The 18,981-nt window shown below is 44.6% G+C and overlaps 1 protein-coding gene across 10 annotated transcripts in view; it reads right to left on the reverse strand.

Annotated features, from left to right (window-relative positions):
- TRIM66 (tripartite motif containing 66) overlaps positions 1–18,981 on the reverse strand; it is a 63,975-nt gene that overhangs the window by 6,231 nt on the left and 38,763 nt on the right. For 8 of the 10 annotated variants that reach the window (XM_035265716.3, XM_078340449.1, XM_035265715.3 and 5 more), the window contains 4 exons: positions 16,633–17,534; positions 14,798–14,959; positions 568–1,083; positions 211–406 (listed from right to left, as the gene is read on the reverse strand). In XM_035265716.3, coding sequence (XP_035121607.3) covers positions 211–406; positions 568–1,083; positions 14,798–14,959; positions 16,633–17,534 — 1,776 coding nt within the window. The remainder of the gene's footprint in view (positions 1–210; positions 407–567; positions 1,084–14,797; positions 14,960–16,632; positions 17,535–18,981) is intronic. The other 2 variants (XM_035265720.3, XM_035265717.3) reach the window with 1 other exon arrangement.

Genomic DNA, 18,981 nt, shown 5'->3' on the forward strand with positions numbered 1-18,981 from the left:
GCCATGCCTAGATCAGCCATGGCCACAGTGAGGAAAGCAGAACAGGTGTCACTAAGACAGTTTCAGAGGAGAGAAGTAAATTCAGCCTCAGAGAGATGCACTGCTTCCCCAGCTTAGAGTTTGTCTGCTGGCTTCTATCTCACCTGGAAGTGCTGTGTCCATCTGCTCAAGTCTGTGGCCAACATGAAGGGCAGGCTGCTTGAGTCTCACCTTTTTGGTTCTGGTACTGCTGCAGAGCTGTAGATGTGCTGACCACTGGTGCCAGTGGAGGTTTCTTCACAGAGAGGTTAATTGGCTCCTCCAGTTCTGAGGGGATGGCCAAGTCCTTGCGAGCATCCAGACCAGGGGCTATGGGACTTTGTCCCAGTGAGTCAGTGAAGCGAGTGGAATCCTCCTCACTTTCCATCTTTCAAAAGTGAAATGTCAATAAGAATCAAAGAACTCAGACATGGTTGCCATTGGTGGTCAAAGGACTGTTAAGCTAAGGTTAGAACAAGGGTCTTAGTGGCCAACCTTTTGCCCATTGTTGAGCAAAGGAAGTTTGAATGCCATCTTCCCAGGACTTACCTTACACAGAGCATTCCCCAGGGAGGGATCAGCCCCATCTCTAGGGCACAGGCTCCCTGAAGTTGGGCCAGAACTGGAGCTGGACCCGGTTTCTGGCTGCATGTCAGACACTGAAGGGATGCTCTGAAGAGGACAAGTTGCCAGACTTGGCACAGCCTGGGTGTGACCAGACACTAGGCTGGGCCCAGCCTGAGAGTGATCACTTGCCAGGCTTGCCATAACCTGGGGGGAGTCACTCAGCAAGTTGGGCATGGACTGGAATGTGCTACGCACGAGGCTGGGCACAGTCTGTAGGTGACTAGTTGTCAGGCTGGGCATGGCCTGGTTTTGAACACTTGTCAGGCTGGACACTGTTTTGGGGGGAGCACTCAGCAGGCTTGGTACTGCTTGGGAAGCACCAGCTGTCAGGCTGCTCACACTCTGGATCTGTGGCTCTAGGGTCCTCTCCAACCTAGCAGATGACAATTCCATCTCCAAAGTGTTGGAAAACCCCATGATGCTCACTGAGGTGGAGTGCTGGGGGAACAGAGACAAGGGTAGAGTCAGGCTGCTAGCTGGGAATGGAGGGAGGGAGAGGGAGACCCAACCCACAGGAGCTCCCATACTCCAATTCCACTCTGGCTTCAGAGTCTGGTAGCTGGCAGGAACTTAGGCAATGCATGAAGCCCTGTTCCTCTTCCCAACACTGAGGAGGCTACTAAGCTATGACACAGAGAGACAGGCACAGACAGAGGACAGTGAGTGTGTGTGTGTGTGTGTGTGTCAGCAAGAGTGAGAAAGAGAATTTACTGCCTGACCTGAGGCATGTATACACAGAGAGAGAGAGAGAGAGAGAGAGAGAGAGAGAGAGAGAGAGAGAGAGAGAGAAAGAGAGAGAGAGAGAGAATCAGCCACATCCCTCACCTCAGTCCTGTATCTAAGCAAAGGGTCAGGCTGTGGGACTGTCCTCTAATTTCAAACTCCCCTCTGACTATACCACCAGTGGCTTCTCTTCCCTTCAAGGGGTGCTATAGAATAGTTTCTGCTATACAAAAGTACCAGGGGGTTGAGAAGGCTCAAACTCTTATCTGCCTCAAACTTGCCTTGAGAGAATGCCATCAGAACGTTCCAATCAGTCCTGGGGAACCTGGGTCAACTCCAGGGCCTTCTTATGAGCTTGTTCAAATCAACTCCAAGCACTACCAGCATTTGATGTAGGCTTTAACCAAGATATCTGAAGGTCTTTTCTGTCCCTAGTATACCTGCCAAAGATATTCCAAACCAAAGGCAGAGAACTTCAAAGCAGCTAAATCTTAATATCGCCTAGTCTGTACAATCATTGGATAAGGCAGTAATGTTCTGACTCCGAAATTATTTTCTTATATCTAACTACCTTGTGACCTAAGGAGGAGATGTAAGAGGCTGATAAAAGAAGTTGAACACATAGATTTATGTACTGAATCCACTCTGCTTTTCAGATTGAAGAGGCAGATTTAGGAAAAGGGAGGGAGACTGGCTCTAAATGTATAAAGAATGTATAAATGTATCAGGAATGCGTAAGTTTCATATTCCTGCCCTTTAAAAAAAAGACTAAATATCCAACAATTTGACATCTTTTGAAAAACCAAGGGATAAAGGGATAACAGGATTAGACATATCTATCTAAGTTTCCAAAATCAGTATCTTGAACCTGTCATTTCTTTCCCCATTCAAATTTTCACAGGAAAATAAATACTTCAAATACCTTCTCAAGTTTCAATATAAAGTCAGTAAAGCCATTTTGCCATGAGGACTGTCCTCATCTCAGTGAAAGTCACTCTGAGTCATCCAGTTCTGCAAGTCAGATCCTATGAGGGAGGCATCAGTGAAGCATCCCTCCTGCCACACCCAAACTAATACCCAGCCCCATCAATTCTACCCCTTACACAACTCTCAGATATACCCACTAATTCTTCCCTTTATTGATGGTGCTCTAGCCTAACCTACTTTCACATCTCCCTGGACAATAGTAGTAGCCTCCTCAATGGAGAAATATTTTCAAAACATGGACTGATCACATCATTTCTTTTCATAAAACCCCGCAGTGCACTCCGTTCTTCTTAGAATAACTGCAAAAATCCTTAACAAGATTCCCGAGGCCCTGATGACCTGTCCTCTGTCCTTCTGTCCTCCTTTGTAGCCATAGCTCATTCATAACCCTCTCCTCATTCTCTGAACTCCAACCATTTTTTTCAGTTCCTGCAACATACCAAGCTCTCCTTCCATCCACTACCCTCACCCCTTCAGATGGACTGCTTTGTCTGCATAGAGGATGCCCTATTCCTGCCCTGTGCCACTTATCCTTCAGAACCCAGCTCAACAGACATTTTTTGCCACAAAGCCTTCTTTCATTCTCTAGTCCAGACCAGGTTCCTGCTTTCATCCTCTCATACGCCTTATACTTGTACTTTCAGCCTCATACCACAATCCATGATATCATTTGATTAATGTCTGTTTCCCCTACTAAATTGTAAACTCCATTAGAGTATGGATTTTTATCTATTTTGCATACCCACTGTATTCCTAGACCCAAGAGCAGTGTCTGGATGAATAAATGAATTAGTGAGCTATTTGAAATTTTGAAACAACACTAATACAGGACTGTTTATTCTACAAATCTTTAGCTAAATGAACAGCAGCTTACTTAGGTCTACTGACAACTTTGGCTATGCGTCTCTCTAAAATAATGCTTTATTTATACAGCTAAAGTTTATTGAGAATTTATTATATGCAAGGCAATGTGCTAAATGTTTTACATATATTACTTTATTTAATCTTCACAACAACCATTAAAGGGTTGTTAGAACGTTAAAAGAAAAAGTCCATGTGAACATTTAGAACAATATCTGGCATACTATAGATGCTCAATAAACCCCAGTTGTTTCTACTGCTGCTGCTATTGTTTTTATTGCATTATTGTTGCTGCATACCTACGTTCACGCTTGATGAGGCTCAGGAGGGCATCTTAAGTTTTTTCTTGTTATTGTAAAACACAATTTTGTAGATTTCCATTTTTATTTATTGTGTGTGTATTGTATATAGAAATACAATTAATTTTTGAATATCGACTTTGTATAGTCCTTGCTAAAGTCATTCTGAGATTTTTCTTTTCTTTTTTTTTTTTTTTTTTTTTTTTTGAGATAGGGTCTCACTCTGTTGCCCAGGCTGGAATGCAGTGGCACTATCTCTGCTCACTACAACCTCCACCTCCTGGGTTCAGGTGATTCTTCTGCCTCAGCCTCCTGAGTAGCTGGTACTACAGGTGCACGCCACCACACCCGGCTAATTTTTTTTGTATTTTTAGTAGATATGGGGTTTCACCATCTTGGCCAGGCTGGTCTCAAACTCCTGACCTGGTGATCCACCCACCTCAGCCTCCCAAAGTGCTGAGATTACAGGCATGAGCCACCACACCCAACCCATTCTGGGATTTTCTTTTGGATTTTCTGTGCACACAAATCATGTCCATCCATGTATAGTAAGTTTTTGTTTTGTTTTTCCAGACAGGGTCTTGCTGTCACCCTGGCTGCAGTGCAGTAGCACAACCATAGCTCACTGCAGCCTTGACCTCCCAAGCTCAAACAAGCAATCCTCCCACCTCAGCCTTTGGAGTAGCTGGGAATACAGGTGCATATCCCCACACCTGGCTAATTTTTTATATTTTGTAGAGACAGGATCTTGTTATGTTGCCCAGGCTGGTCTTGAACTCCTGGGCTCAAGCCATCCTCCCACCTTAGCTTCCCAAAGTGCTGGGATTACAGGCATGAACCACCATGCCCATCCTGAATGGTAAATCTACTTTCTTTTTAAATTTACATTTGTTTTTCTTGCCTTACTCCACCAGCTAAGACTTCCAGTACAAGGTTGACTGGAAGTAGTGATAGTAGCCATCCTAGTCTCATTTCTGATCTCAGAAGATCCTTGCAACACTTCATCACTAAGTAGATTTGATATAGGTTTTTTGTAGATTTAGAAGCCATATCGTGGTCAGGCATGGTGGCTCACACCTGTAATCCCAGCCCTATGGGAGGCTGAGGCAGGCAGATAGCTTGAGCCCAAGAGTTCAAGACCAGCCTAGGCAACATGGTGAAACTCTGTCTCCACAAATAATAGAAAAATTATCCAGGCATGGTGGCATGGGCCTGTGGTCCCAGGTTCTCAGGAGGCTAAGGTGGGAGGATTGCTTGAGCCCAGGAGGTTGAGCCAACAGTGAGCCAAGACTGTGCCACAACATTTCAGTGTGGAAAAAAGAGCAAGACTCTGTCTCAAAAAAAAAAAAAAAAAAAAGAATCCAAATCTTTGGTACCAAAGCTACAACTTAATTTTGACTTGTCCCCCTCTATACCTCTCTGGGCTTACTCCTCTTCACTATCTCTCACTTTCTTTTCTATTTCTTTTCCTTCCCTCTCTTCTGCTCTCTCCCCCTCTCTCTCATGAGCTCTTTCTCTCTCTTCCACTCCTGCTTTCTTTTTATCATTTCTTTCTCCTCTTTCCCCACCTCTTTCCCTTATTATTTAACTGCTTTAGTAAGGCTTATATTTTCTATTTGAATTTTAAACACAGATGAGTTAAATAACTTTTGGTCCTCTCTCCAAAGAAAACTATGCTTTTTATATTTTCCCTAGTAGTTTAATAGCGTCCAATTTTTTTAAAAGCTTCAATTTCCTCTATAGTCTAAGGGCCAAGAAAAAAAGCCTGAAGAGAAGCAAGGTGGAAAGAATATTCAAACCAAATTGGGTAAACTAGGAATGGAGCCCAGCTTAAGGGACCAAGGCCAAAAAGAAAATGGCTACCTCAAACATGCCCAGGCCTGCATCCCTTAACGTCTCCTTGTTGTCCTGTTTATGCACTACCATAGGGTTATAATATTCTATATTTCCTTATCTATAAATGAGAATACCCAGTGACTATTTCATTCCATTTCCAATATATGACAAACTAATCCTTTGCAATAGATTATTTCCCCTTTCCCCTATTTGACATGTATATTTAGTGCAGTTCTGGTATTCATTTCATCCACCCATGCTGGGCATTGAGAATTACATAGATGTCTCTTTTTAGTGAGATCCTTGCTACCAAGCAGTAAGAGGACTAAAATCTACATGAGACTACCTAAATAATAATGGTCAGATGCCATATGTCACAAGATATACACAAAATAAAATCCTCAAGGACAAAACTTTCCAGATTAGGGGTAGAGATCACATTTGTAGGATATCATCTCTCCTGTCCTAATTACTTATTGCATATGTGAGTTAACATAATGATAGGGGAGAGGAAAACAGGCAGACTGAGCTGTGGAAAAATTGCAGAAACTCCATCGCAGTTTATTTTGAGGTGAACCTGATGAACCTAGTCCCATAATGCCTAGAAGATAATATGGGTCAGCAATACATCCCAAGATATTGCAAACTTGACTGATTTCTTTCCTTTCCACAATCACAGCCAATCTCAAGGAGGCCAATGCTATTAGGAGGAGGGGTGAAGCTCTGGTAGTTGTCACAAGAACCTGGGAAACTTCCATGGGGGCTGGGAGAAAGCCAGCCCAACCCATTTTCACAGGCTATATAGACACAATGGCATTTCTGAAACCTATATATGCTATGTGTTAGTTACTTTTATACTTCATTGGCTCCCTAAAGGATTGTAAAATATTAAAACAAAAGATACTTATTTCATGTACAAAAAGGAAAAGAAGAGCTGAGAGCCTCCATTCTAGTCTGTTGCCAGTGCTACAAGATGGGTAGGGCAAGGGTAGAGCCAACTTTCAGAGCAAGGAAAGCAGGCTGAGTCTCCAGGGCCTGGGAGGAGGGGAAGTGCTTCTTGAGAGCATGATGGGATTGGAGAACAGCTTAAGAACGTGGCCAGGCGTTCTGACACTTAGTGCCTCCCATATAGAAGGGAGCTCACCTGTCAATAGAGATGATATCACCTGTCCTCTAGACCCCAGAATTGTTGAGAGGTCAAATGACAGGAGGTAAAGGTGTATTTCTAGCTACAGAAAGTCTGTAGAGGATTATCACTGAGGTTTCTAGGCTGTCAACTATGCAACTGACACCTTGACTTCATCTTCACATAAAAAACCTCCAGATTTCATGAAGGAAAGTGTGTGTTTTGGGATTCACAACTGAAAATAAACTATTTTCTAGTTCAGAGAGGAAGAGTCAAAATGCCAAAACACATTCACTCTGATAATCTGCTCAGGTCATCTTTGGATGAAGGGAGACAACCCTGAGGCTACAGAGCCCCTCTTACCTCCCTTAACTAGCATCTCCTCTCGCTCCTCATCTCCCTTCCCCCAAACTGTTCCTATCCCCATCCCTCTCCTCTTCTTGCCTCTTAGCCGTTTGTCTCCTTATCTTTGTCTGCCACCTGTCTGACTTACCTGAAATTACCTCACCTATTTATTTAAGAGATTCAATTAACCTATTTAACCTACCTGTTTTTATCACCTGACTTGACAACTTGCCTGACCTACAACCTCCCTGAATTATCTGACTTTGAAACTCTGCGACTAGTCACCTATGTGACCCTGCAGCTGTCTAACTTGACTTCTGCTTGATCTGTGCTCTGTTAACTGATGCCTTCTCTCTCTCTCTCCTTACCCTTACCACCCAGATGCATTTCTAGAGTCCAGTGTGTTAACATTATTATTCTAATGATCGCCACATGGTATTGTCAAAGTTCGGAGTAAACATTGCTCTTTCATTTTAACAGGAAGGGAAATTGAGACACAGAGTGATTACCCAGATTTCCAAAGCTCATATAGGTCCAAGACTAGGAATCTGGGCCCAGCCTTGAAAACCAGCTGGCTGGTCTTGATTCTCTGCCAGTAGTTAGAAAGCTAGTGCCCTAGTAAGCAGTGATTTAAAAAATCAATAAACAGACACTTAGTGCACATGCCCTGAATTTAATATGAATTTCAGGTTCTTACATAAAGATAATATTGCTGGGGATAAAGTAGTGCAGATAGGGTGGTGTTCCACATAAATTAATTTTCCATTTATCTGAAACATACCTCTTTCAATAACAAAATGCAATTGGCTTAAAAACATTATTTCAAATGGGAGTACTTCTAAAACACTTTACACACTCTTCTGTCTTATTAAACAGAGCATAAGGAGCCTAAGGAGACATTTCTTAGTGATATCAAGGAATTTTGATGAACAAGTAAGCAATTCAGTGATGCTTTTGGGAACTTCTAAGGACGTAGGGCTTAGCTTGTTCTTTCAGAGAATGATCTCATCCTGTGGCACTTTTCCAGGTGATGTTTCTTGTCTTCTCCCTTTTTAGCTGCCTTTATGGAAATCTTGACTCCCTGCTTCTACTCTCCTTACTACTATAATGAAGTTAAACGAAAATTTTCCCAAGAAAACCATATATTTAACCATATATGTATCTCCTACAGAACATAATGCGTGGGTTTTGTGATGGGCTGTTTTTGTTGCTGCTCCAAAGCTTTGCCTGGTCACTTCTGGTTTCAGGTTTTTGTCCTAGTGGTTAAAGTCATCAGAAACTGACCACTGTGTAAATATGCAATAGAAAAAGAGACCAAAGATTTGGGAGTTATGTCTTGGAAACACACTGAAGGCCTTCACTCTAGCTAAGGAAACAAGAGAGAGGAAAACAGATTTATGAATTAAATCCTCAAAATATGTGAATATGCCAGGTGTAACACCTGAGGTCAGGAGTTCAAGACCAGCCTGACCAACATGGTGAAACCCTGTCTCTACTAAAAATACAAAAACTAGCTGGGTGCAGTGGCCCACGCCTATAATCCCAGCACTCTGGGAGGCTGAGGTGGGCAGATCACAAGGTCAAGAGATCAAGAACATCCTGACCAACATGGTGAAACCCCCTTCTACTAAAAATACAAAAATTAGTTGGGTGTGGTGGCACACACCTGTAGTCCCAGCTACTTAAGAGACTGAGGCAGGAAATGGCTTAAGCCTGGGAAGCAGAGGTTGCAGTGAGCTGAGATTGCACCATTGCACTCCAGCCTGGCAACAGAGAAGACTCCGTCTCAAAAAAAAAAAAAAAAAAAAAAATGTGAATGCTTCAAAAGCTTCAAGACTAAGTGGACTGGTTTAACAGTAGCAGATCTTTAAACAACAGTATCAGATGGCTGAGGAAGGGACAAATCTTTCTAGTAAGTAGTTTCACTTTTTTTTTTTTTTTTTTGTGACAGAGTCTTGCTCTGTCACCCAGGCTGAAGTGCACTTGGGCAATTTCAGCTCACTTTAACCTCTGCCTCCTGGGTTCAAGTGATTCTCCTACCTCAGCCTCCCAAGTAGCTGGGATTACAGGTGCCCACCACTATGCCCAGCTAATTTTTGTATTTTTAGTAGAGATGGGGTTTCACCATGTTGGCCAGGCTGCTGGTCTTGAACTCCTCACCTCAAGTGATCTGCCTGCCTCAGCCTCCCAAAGTGCTGGGATTACAGGTGTAAGCCACTGTGCCTGCCCCTCACATGTTGATTTTTAATGGCAAAGTTCTTGCTCTTGCTGACAATGAGTGTTCCTCATCTCAACAGAAAGCGCTTGTACTATTTAAAGCTGTCACTATCGATGTAGCTATGTAAATATATGATAACTTAGCAAAGTCAAATGGGAAAAGGTTCATGGGTGGTGAAGAGAGAAGAGGTGAAGAGTGCCCTGTACCCTGATAATCCAGGGAGGACAGAAAAGCAAAGAGGATCCCAGAGTCTGAGGCTGAAGAAAGAGGAAAAGAGTAAATGGATTCTAGTAAGTCTGAAGTGAAAGCCAAATGAGTGGAATCCTCAAACCCCAAGGCTGGAAGACTCAGGAGAATTTGGTCAGAGGTATTTTTCCCAGGCCAGTGTAAGAAACTGACTTAAAACATTATTTTGAATGGGAGTACTTCTAAAACACTTGACACACTATTCTGTCTTATTAAACAGATAGGAGCAAGAACTTGATTTCTCATGGGCCAGGAGACCTAGACAAAGATCTTAGGTTTGGATGGTGAATGAAATCAGGATAGAAGTAAGGAGACAGGCTTCTTAGAGTATGCTAAGTTGAGGAGCCAGATTTGGGGAATGTTTGGCCTGACTCCTGAGTAGAAAGAGTGTACAATTCAGCAGACGCTGACCAGGATACAGGCTGCACCCTAAGAAAACTTCACCAGGCTCCGGGAACACGTGAGCAAATGCTGCTGTCAGGGCTAAGCGATTGTTCCTGAGGTTGAGGATCCACAATCTGATCCATAGCAGTAGCTTTGGAGACTATGGAGGCAGGATGCCTGGTATTTCCTCACAGTTACCAGAGTTTAATGAGTTTAAGCAAGTCATTGTCCAGCTCTGGGTTTTCATTTCCTCCTATACAGGTTAATGTAAATCTCACTGAGTTTTTATAAGACTCAAATTAAGAGATCAGGAATCAAAATGCTTTGATAATGGTATAAATATTATCTGCCTAAGTCATTATCCTTTACTCCTCTGTATCACTGTTAATAATCTAGATCACAGGAATGCCTACTGCTTCTGTATCATTTACAGGAAATACATCTCAGACTCCTAAGCCATAAGCAGCATGCTGGTGGCTTTGAAGTCCTCTCTTGAAGATCTGGGGCTATGTTACGAACAGCAGAAGAAAAGTCCCTCTTGAAGGTGAACTGGGACTCAGATAGGGCTTTCTGTGACACCTACAGCTTTGTCTCCATGAGAGCTTTTTATTTTTTTTAAACAGTCTTGTTCTGTTACCCAAGCTAGAGTGCAGTAGTGCGATCTCGGCTCACTACAACTTCTGCCTCCCAGACTCAAGAAATTCTCATGCCTCAACCTCCTGAGTAGCTGGGACCACAGACATGCACCACCATGCCTGGCTAATTTTCTTGTGTTTTTTGTAGAGACTGTGTTTCACCATGTTGTCCAGGCTGTTCTTGAGCTGTTCAGCTCAAACAATCAGCCTGTCTCAGCCTCCCAAAATGCTGGGATTACAGGTGTGAGCCACCGTGCCTGGCCAGTTCCTTTAAGGAAATGCTTGTGTGTATTTTTCAGCAGTTGACTGGTTCAGAAGCATGAAATGAAGCCATCAAAATGTCTCCCAGTTTCACTTGAGATGTACGGGTTGTTGTTGCAGGGTTGTAGCCACGGTCTTTCTTTCAGAGTGGCTGGACCAAGATTAGGAAGCTTAGGCAACAGCGGGTGCCAGACAAATGTCAAAATGCATCCAAAAGTGGTTGCAGAGCTTAAGCCACTAGAAAGAGTTCCTAGGACCTTTGCTAACCCCATTGCCAACTTGCAGTCACACGAGAGGGCAGCACCCCTTGCTGCCAAGAAAACCCTGTGGGCCATTCACACAGGCACAGTTTCTAGAACTTTCACATCTCATTTTCAGCAGCAATCTGAAGACCAGACTAGCACCAGCTCCAAGGTACTTGTGCACAGATGCTCTGTTTCACCAAAAGTCCTCTTATGGTGATATACAGTCAGTGTAGAACTCTTAGAAAGGTGCCTGATGCCACAGGTTCTTCTGGTCTGTGACCTTCAAATAGATTCTTCTGACTTTCCTGGCACTCACAAGCCAGTACAGGTCAGGAGTGGGCTGGAGGCCAAAACACCTTTACTGGATAAAGACAACCGATACCAAACTAGTCTGGGTCCTAAGACCTCTCCCCAACAAGGCCTCAGGCTACTTCAAGAATTATGAAGACAGGACAATACAGCAGGTGAGAGGCCAAATGGAGTCCTATTTCTCCCACTGTGGTGCAGAAAGAAGAGCAATTTAACCTAGTCATTGAACACAGAGCCGTCAAGGATGTGTGTTTTGGTCCTAACATTGTCCAATGGGTTGGCTGCATAACTCTTAGGTGGATCACTTAACCTCTGTGTCTCAGTTACCACATCTTTCAAAGGGGAATGAGAAAGAGGCTTCCTCATAGCATTGCTAGGATAAAGAGATAAAATTAAATAATCCATATAAAAATGTATGAAAAAATTAGAACGATACTATACAAAGTATTATCAAAATGTTGTTGGCTATCCTTGAGCTTTATGCCCTCCACCCTGCCCAATCTCAGCTCCAAGGCAACAAATTCCCTCAAATACAAAGCCCTTTTCCTTATTGCAGTAGTTTTGTGTACAACCAGTGGCTCTCACTGTCAGGGTTGATCTCTCTCTGCCAACCCAAAGGTTCCTCTAAGCCAGGATGACAAACTTGAGGATCCTTTTTCTGGGAGTTCAAGCCATGAAAAGCCTATGAAACACCTGAAGAATGCCAGGCCATCTGACCCTCCAAACCTCTACAGGAACCTCTTTTAATAAGGGGCAGGAGAAGCTCAAAATGAGAAGTTAGAGTTCCTAGGACCTTTGCTAACCCCATTGCCAACTTGCAGTCACACAAGAGGGCAGCACCCCTTGCTGCCAAGAAAACCCTGTGGGCCATTCACACAGGCAGCATTGACTCCATGCATGTGACTCAGCTCCTTTCCTCTGCTCTGTGTATAGGAACAGAACTTAACCTCATCAAATGAGAAGCAGCATTTTCTGCATGGCTTCCACTACAACTAAGCACTGGCAATGAAATCACCTTTGCAAAAATGATATAAGTGAGAAAATTATGACAGTGAAAAAGATCTGATCTAACCTACCCTCCCCAACCCTTGCCTTTCCCTTAATCATTCCTGGGCCTACTGTAGATTGGCCTTTTGAGATATCTTTTCAAGTTCTGAGCATGTCTGACATCCATGGCTTTACCCAGACCCATCAATCCCACTCCTGTGGCCCACCCAGAAGCAACTTAGCTGAAGTGGACAGCTTTCACCCACAATTTCATCTCCATCCCAACCAATCAGCAGCAAGCACCCATTTCTAGCCACCCCTTCCCCAAACTGCCTTTTAAAAATCCCAGCCTCACATCAACTAAACTCTTTCTCTACTGCAGTGCCACAGTCTTCATTTGTGCAGCAGGCAGGAAGAACCTGTTGGCTGGTAACAGCAATTCTCATGCTTGCTTCTGAACTACTGACATCTAGAACTAGCTGCCTTCAGGTCATCTTCTAATGTGTCCTCTATAAAAGAACATCAATAATTCAAAACTTAACTTCTTCCCCTAAATATGCCCTTTTCCCCATGCTCCTATCCCAGTGGGTCAAGACAAATCCACTGGGATGGGAACATGGGGAAACACCCGGGTAATAAGCCAAAGGGCTTTGTCTGCCTTACCTATCATCAATCAGACACTGAGACTAGGACTAATATGATCTGATATCTCTTGAAATATTTGCTTCCTCTTTATTCCCACTGCTACTGATTTCATTCAGCCTGCTGTTTCTCCTCTGTTCTATTCTGGTCTTCCTTACTAAAGCTAAAGTGATCTTTCCAATTTAATTCAAACCATGTTCCCCCTTTCTGGAAGTCCTTTATTTACTCCTCACAGCCCCCAGGACTGAATCCCAACCCCAAATTATAATTTATAAGGCTTATAACCCCTCTGGTTTCAATCCATCCCATTCCTCAGTGCATCTTGTGATCCTATCAAGTCAAATTAAAAATTATCTGAAGCCCCCCTAATTGCCCCAGGCTTTCTCTCACTCCTGAAGCTTCCTAGTTGCCATTCCTTTTGACTCTTTGTTCTATCCCTCCACCCTTTACTAGACCAGCTTCTCCTCTTTGAAATGTCAGCTTAAAATAATGTCCTCTAAGAAATCTTCTGTCAACAGCCCCCTCTCCCAGAGCTTGGTGTTCCACTGGGGTATACCACAATGACTATGACAGCACTTTACCACAATTTATTATTGTTGCTTAACTGTTTCTTTCACTAGCCAGTAATCTCCAGCATGGGACAATCTTATTCACCAATGTATGCCTGGCACCTAGCAGAATATGCGGCACATACTTGGAGATTAATGTGTATATACATATACATATATATGTATGTGTGTATGTATACTATATATATAAAACGTTCAATGAATAAACAAATGGATGAATGATTAGGTGGCTGGCCCAAATACAAGAAGTTAAACATCTAAGAGCCACAAAGGGCCAATCTACAGTACCTCAAGGGCCTCTACGCCAAGCCATTTTCAACAGGGTAGGACAGGAACAGACAAAAAGCCTAGAGAGTCACTAGCAATTTCCAAGTTGACATTTCATTTTTGCCATCCCATCTTTTTTCTAAACTCTTCTCAAATACTATTGAGACTGACTGATTTAAGACATGCACTGCAATGGTATAGTTAGGCAAACTTGGTGAGGGGCAGGTACACTGAGCAACCAGCATAGCTGCGCTGCAGGGCCAGAGGGATGCAACAGGGCTGAGGCTACAGGCAGAGAGGGTTCAGAATATCTGACAGAGCTTCAAGTCCAGGGCTGGGTGGAGGCACTGGAGGGCTGAGGGCACCAGGCCACAGAAGGCAATAGGGTAAGTGGAACAGGACCAAGGGGCACTAGATAAAATAGGTGGAGGACATAGCACAGCACTGAGGCTCCGGCTAGACATATGACAGGGGTTGGGGGTGAAGGGGCAGCGGTAAGAATAGACAGTTGAGGATTTGTAGGGTTCTGGGTTATGTCCAGAGTAAGCGAACACTTTTAGCAAGCTGTAGGTGGGTGGACAGAAAGGTCTCCAAGTGCTCATCTTCAAGAGATCTCAGTGTCTCAGCTACTCATCTACCTCTGCAGAACATCCCTGCAGACCACTCACCCAACAAATTTCACTGAATCAAATCTTAAGGTCAGTTAACTCTGGGTTGTGGTGGCCACACAAAATATATTCCCCATCTTCATTGCAGAGGGAAGTTCAAGCTTTGGATTCTAACTGATCTGTTTTAAAACCTCAGCTCTCTCTTCTACTAGCTGTAGGGCCCTGGACTTCAGTTTCCCTAGCTATACAATAGGGGATGCTCACTTCCACAACTGTTGGAGGTGAGGTGAGTTAATGCTCGTGAAGCAGCATACACAGTTCCAAACACAGAGTATGTGTTTAATAAATTGGCCTTCTTTCCCTTCCCCCTTCTACTCTGCACAAAGCCCAATAGGCCCCATTGTGTGTGGGGGAGTAGAAATGGGTGATGAGGAAGATCTATGTTGTTGACTCACTAGGAGAGAAGGCATGAATCAGAGCTGTGTAGCATCCAGGGATGGAACAGAGACACTCCTCCCCCCACCCTATCCTCCTCCTCCAGGTGCCCAGGGCCTTGGCCAGCAGTGGGTTCCATGTGGTCAGGGAAAACAGGCTCCTTTAGTACCTTTCTCACCATATTTGGAGAGGAGTTCTGGATGGTGCTGTCCACTTGGGGGACACTGGGAGGGGCTTCTTCCCCAGACACCTGGGGCAAGGCAGCAGTAGTATTCTTGTCAAGAGGGAGAGCCGATTTTGAGCCCTCGGATATTGGGGGCTCATCTGTAGCCTGGAGAAGAAAATAAGAATTTGGGTGGGTTTTACTGCAGAGAGTGTAGCAGCAGTACTGCTGTTGCAGCAGCAGTGGCAACAAAGGCTAGAACCCACCCTGCCCTGCCCATCATAACCACCTACATACTGTGGACTGCTTATTTTCCAAAAAGAAAAATACTCTTATCCCAACTCTTCCAAAGACTACATGCTAGTGCAAAAGTCTTAGGATAGAACTTTGAGCTAATTTTGTGATGTTCACTTTAGCAATCATAACCTACTTTTGACTTACATTTTAGCTTGTGGCGCTCTATGAACCCTAGACCCTTCTCTGCCATCACATGGATTATTCTATATCTCCTCAAAAGAACTGGGCCTCAGAGGAAGACACTGAAGCATGATCTGAAGTTGCCAGTACTGAAGCATATATGTGAGGCCTTATATTCTATAATAAAGTAAAAATCTGTAAAGCTGCTTTGAAGATAAAAATGTGATTACAGATTTAAAGGGGATACCACTATAGAAAAGGTGAGAGAAGGGTAGAGAGAAGAAGATAGAACAGGTGTTCTGGGGGTAAAAAAGAAAATCAAGAGCTAAGAATGAAGACGTGAAAAGCAGCAAAGATCCCAGGGTACAAACTGCACCTCTTCAACTGTCTTTTGGCTGAGAAAAAGAGGAGCAGCATCCAATATCCTCCTACAGAGAGAAGAAGACTTCTTATGTGGCATTACAGAAATGTCAGCAGACCTGGATCCAAGTCTTAGCTCTACCTCTCAATGTTGTATGATATGCAGACAGACTGCTAGCCTCCTCTACCTCTCATTTATACACCTATAAAGCACAGATGGTAATGCCTACCAAACAACATTGTTGATAGGATAAATGATATGGTGCATATAAAAAATACCCAGCTTAAGGTCAGGCACAGTGGCTCACACCTGTACCCAGCACTTTGGGAGGCCGAGGTGAGCCAATCACTTGAGATCGGGAGTTCGAGATCAGCCTGACCAACATGGAGAAACTGTGTCTCTACTAAAAATACAAAAAATTAGCCAGGCATAGTGGTGGAGAATCACTTGAGCCTGGGAGGCGGAGGCTGCGGTGAGCTGAGATCACGCCATTGCACTCCAGCCTGGGCAACAAGAGTGAAACTCTGTCTCAGAAACAAACAAACAAATAAACATTCCCAGCTTAGTAGAGGTAAAAATGTTTAAGTCTATACCTGTGCAGTATTATAAAATACTGCACAGCATCTAACATGGATCCTCACTCTACTCCTTAAGCTCTGCCCTTCCCCCTGTCTGGGATTCCTAAGGTCTGGCAAGGGATCTAGGGATATGACAAGAGACAGCCTCCCTTCTGCTCTGGCACTGGCAGGAGTTCAGCATGGCTCAGAAGGTACAATCGGTGGGCAGGTTCCCTACTGTCATCCAGGAAGACAGGGCTAAGCCAAGCTACTCTGGAGAGCACTGAGCCTAGATCTAAGTTGGGACTGGGTACTATGCTCTCTAGAGCTTTTCTGAGATGGGAGGTTGAGCCCAGGGTAGTTTTGAAATGTGAGGGTTGAGCTCAAGGCTGCTCTAAGGTGAAGTAACTGTATTCCTGTATACCGCCCTGTTTCCAGGGAGGCTGTGTTCCCTGATTGATCCTGGGATGGGCAGAGTATTTATGCAAAGTCACCCTGATGCTTACCTGCAGGGTCTCCTCCTGGCTCTGGGACTGGACAGGTGCTGGCTGCCTCACTATGTAGTTGATCTGCCCCACAATGGTTTGCTGCAGATGCTGAGGAGATTTGGTCTGACTCAGTTGCAGGCTGGGCTGTTGAGCCTGGAGAAGAAGCTCCAAGTCCTTCTGCATTTCCTCCAGCTCAAACTTGTGATGCATTATGTCCACGTTCTGAGAACAGGCAGGCCCAGGAGGGCTCTCATGCTGACTAGAAGCCAGATGCTGGGATGGAGGCAGAGGTGGGGGTGGCTGTTGTTGGGGAGGTAGAGGAGGTGTTGGAGGTGGCAGCTGCTGCTGTGGCTGCTGCTGAAAGTGACTGAGCTTCAGCTTCTGGTGGTGGCCAAACTGGACTTGGATAGTGGGTGTCTGTAAGGTGGGGTGGGTATGGGCTCCTTGCTGAACATCCTGTGGGGGAACAATGCACACGGGCTGGGAAGTCAGCTGCTGCCCCATCCGCTGGGGCATGCTCTCCTGCTCCACAGGGGGCTGGGTTTCCAGCCAGGGCTGCAGCAGCTTTGGTGGATGAGGGCTGCAGGCCAGCTCTTTCTCCCTAGGCAGCAGGGCAGAGCACTGCAGAGACCCCAGCTGCTGGGGCACCATCTCAGAGGGCTGCCTAAAACTGTGGGCTGGGTGCATGCTGGGTGGGGGGACCTGGCCTTTGAGGGAAGGTGAGACTGGGGAGCAGTGGGAGCAGCACACAGATGAGGAGCACACTGCTGGAGACTGGAACTTGTGTGGAGGGTGGCTAAGAGCCTCTTGCTGAGCCACTGGAGACTGGTGGCTTTGATAAAAGGGTGATGGCCCCTGTAAGCCTCCATAAGCAGGAGCATCTGCCCGGGACAGTTGTCCACCTTCAGTAGTTATGCAGCCTGGAAATGCAGAATAGAGAGTTTTTCAAAAGTTTTTCAAGTTGCTCCCACCTTGCTACTTCCTTCTCCCGGGACAAAAAGACCTCATTCAACAATCCTGTACCAGGCACAGAGATTAAGAAATTCAAGCCCTGATCTCCTAGACTCAGTCTAGAACACTGCCAGTAATAGCACCTGTATGGAGCTGCTTTGGGGGTACAGGATTTTTGAGAAATTAGCTCAGCTTTCACCAGATGTTCTGTCGTGACTCTGTTTCTGTCCCACTAGGAAAATCATAAGCTCCCTCAAACAGCACCCACTCGTTTTTTTTTTTAACAGAATGGCCCAATCAGAGTCTGACAAAAAGAATCAACTTTAGGGTGGGGAAGGAATATGCTGGAAAGTAGCAAAGGGTAGAGAGTGATGTCTGGGACCAGTGAACAAGTCCCCAGATACAGGTGTGGGGAACTGTGTGTTGAGCAAGTAGGATGGAAGAGAGTAGGGAAGCTCTAATACCAGGTAGTACAATTTGGATCTGCATCCCCACTCAAATCTCATGTTGAATTGTAATCCCCAGTGTTGGAGGTGGCTCCTGGTAGGAGGTCACTGGACCACGGGGGCAGATCCCTCATGAATGGTTTAGCACCATCCCTTAGGTGCTGTTCTTGTGATAGAGTTCTCATGAGATCTGATTGTTTAGAAGTGTGTAACACCTCCACCCTTGCTCTGTTTCTTGCTGCTCTGTCCATGTGATGCGCATCTTCAACTTCTGCCATGACTATAAGATTCCTGAGGCCTCCCCAGAAGCTGAGCAGATTCCAGCATCATGCTTGCTTTACAGCCTACAGAATTATGAGCCAATTAAATCTCTTTTCTTTAAAAGTTACCCAGTCTCAGGTATTTCTTCACAGTAATGTGAGAACAGACTAATACACCAGGTCAGTGCCAGGCACCAGCACTGCCCCCTGAGGTCTCTAGGTCCCTTGTGCATGAGTGGATCTATGGCTAACTGAGTCTAATGAGTTAGCTTCTTCAGTCTAATGAGTTGGCTCCTTCATCTCATTATTTTGATGAGGCTTACTTACAGGAAGTCTGAGGTCCTTAAGGAAAGTGTGTTTTATTCATCTTTCGTTCTTTAGTGCTTAGCACGGGGCCTACACAAGAGTAGGTGGCTATCAAAGGTCTGCTGAGTTAAATCAAAGGAAAGAGGGAAGCAGAAAATAAACCTACATATCATTTGTCACTTTGCCAAGTTCAACAAACTTTCAGTAAGATTAACAACAGCCTCAAATGAAGGCAGCAGCTGGCGATCAGTTTAACAAACTCGTTAGTCTGTCAACACAGGCACAACTTCAAGCTGTCTACATTCTGCCTAAAGACTGAATGCCAACTAATGATTGCAGCAGGGAAGTAAAATGCACAAGGCCATGAATTATCTGCTTTACATCTCAACTCAAAAGGATATGTC

Source organism: Callithrix jacchus, chromosome 10 (assembly GCF_049354715.1).
Source record: "Callithrix jacchus isolate 240 chromosome 10, calJac240_pri, whole genome shotgun sequence".
Lineage (NCBI taxonomy): Eukaryota > Metazoa > Chordata > Mammalia > Primates > Cebidae > Callithrix > Callithrix jacchus.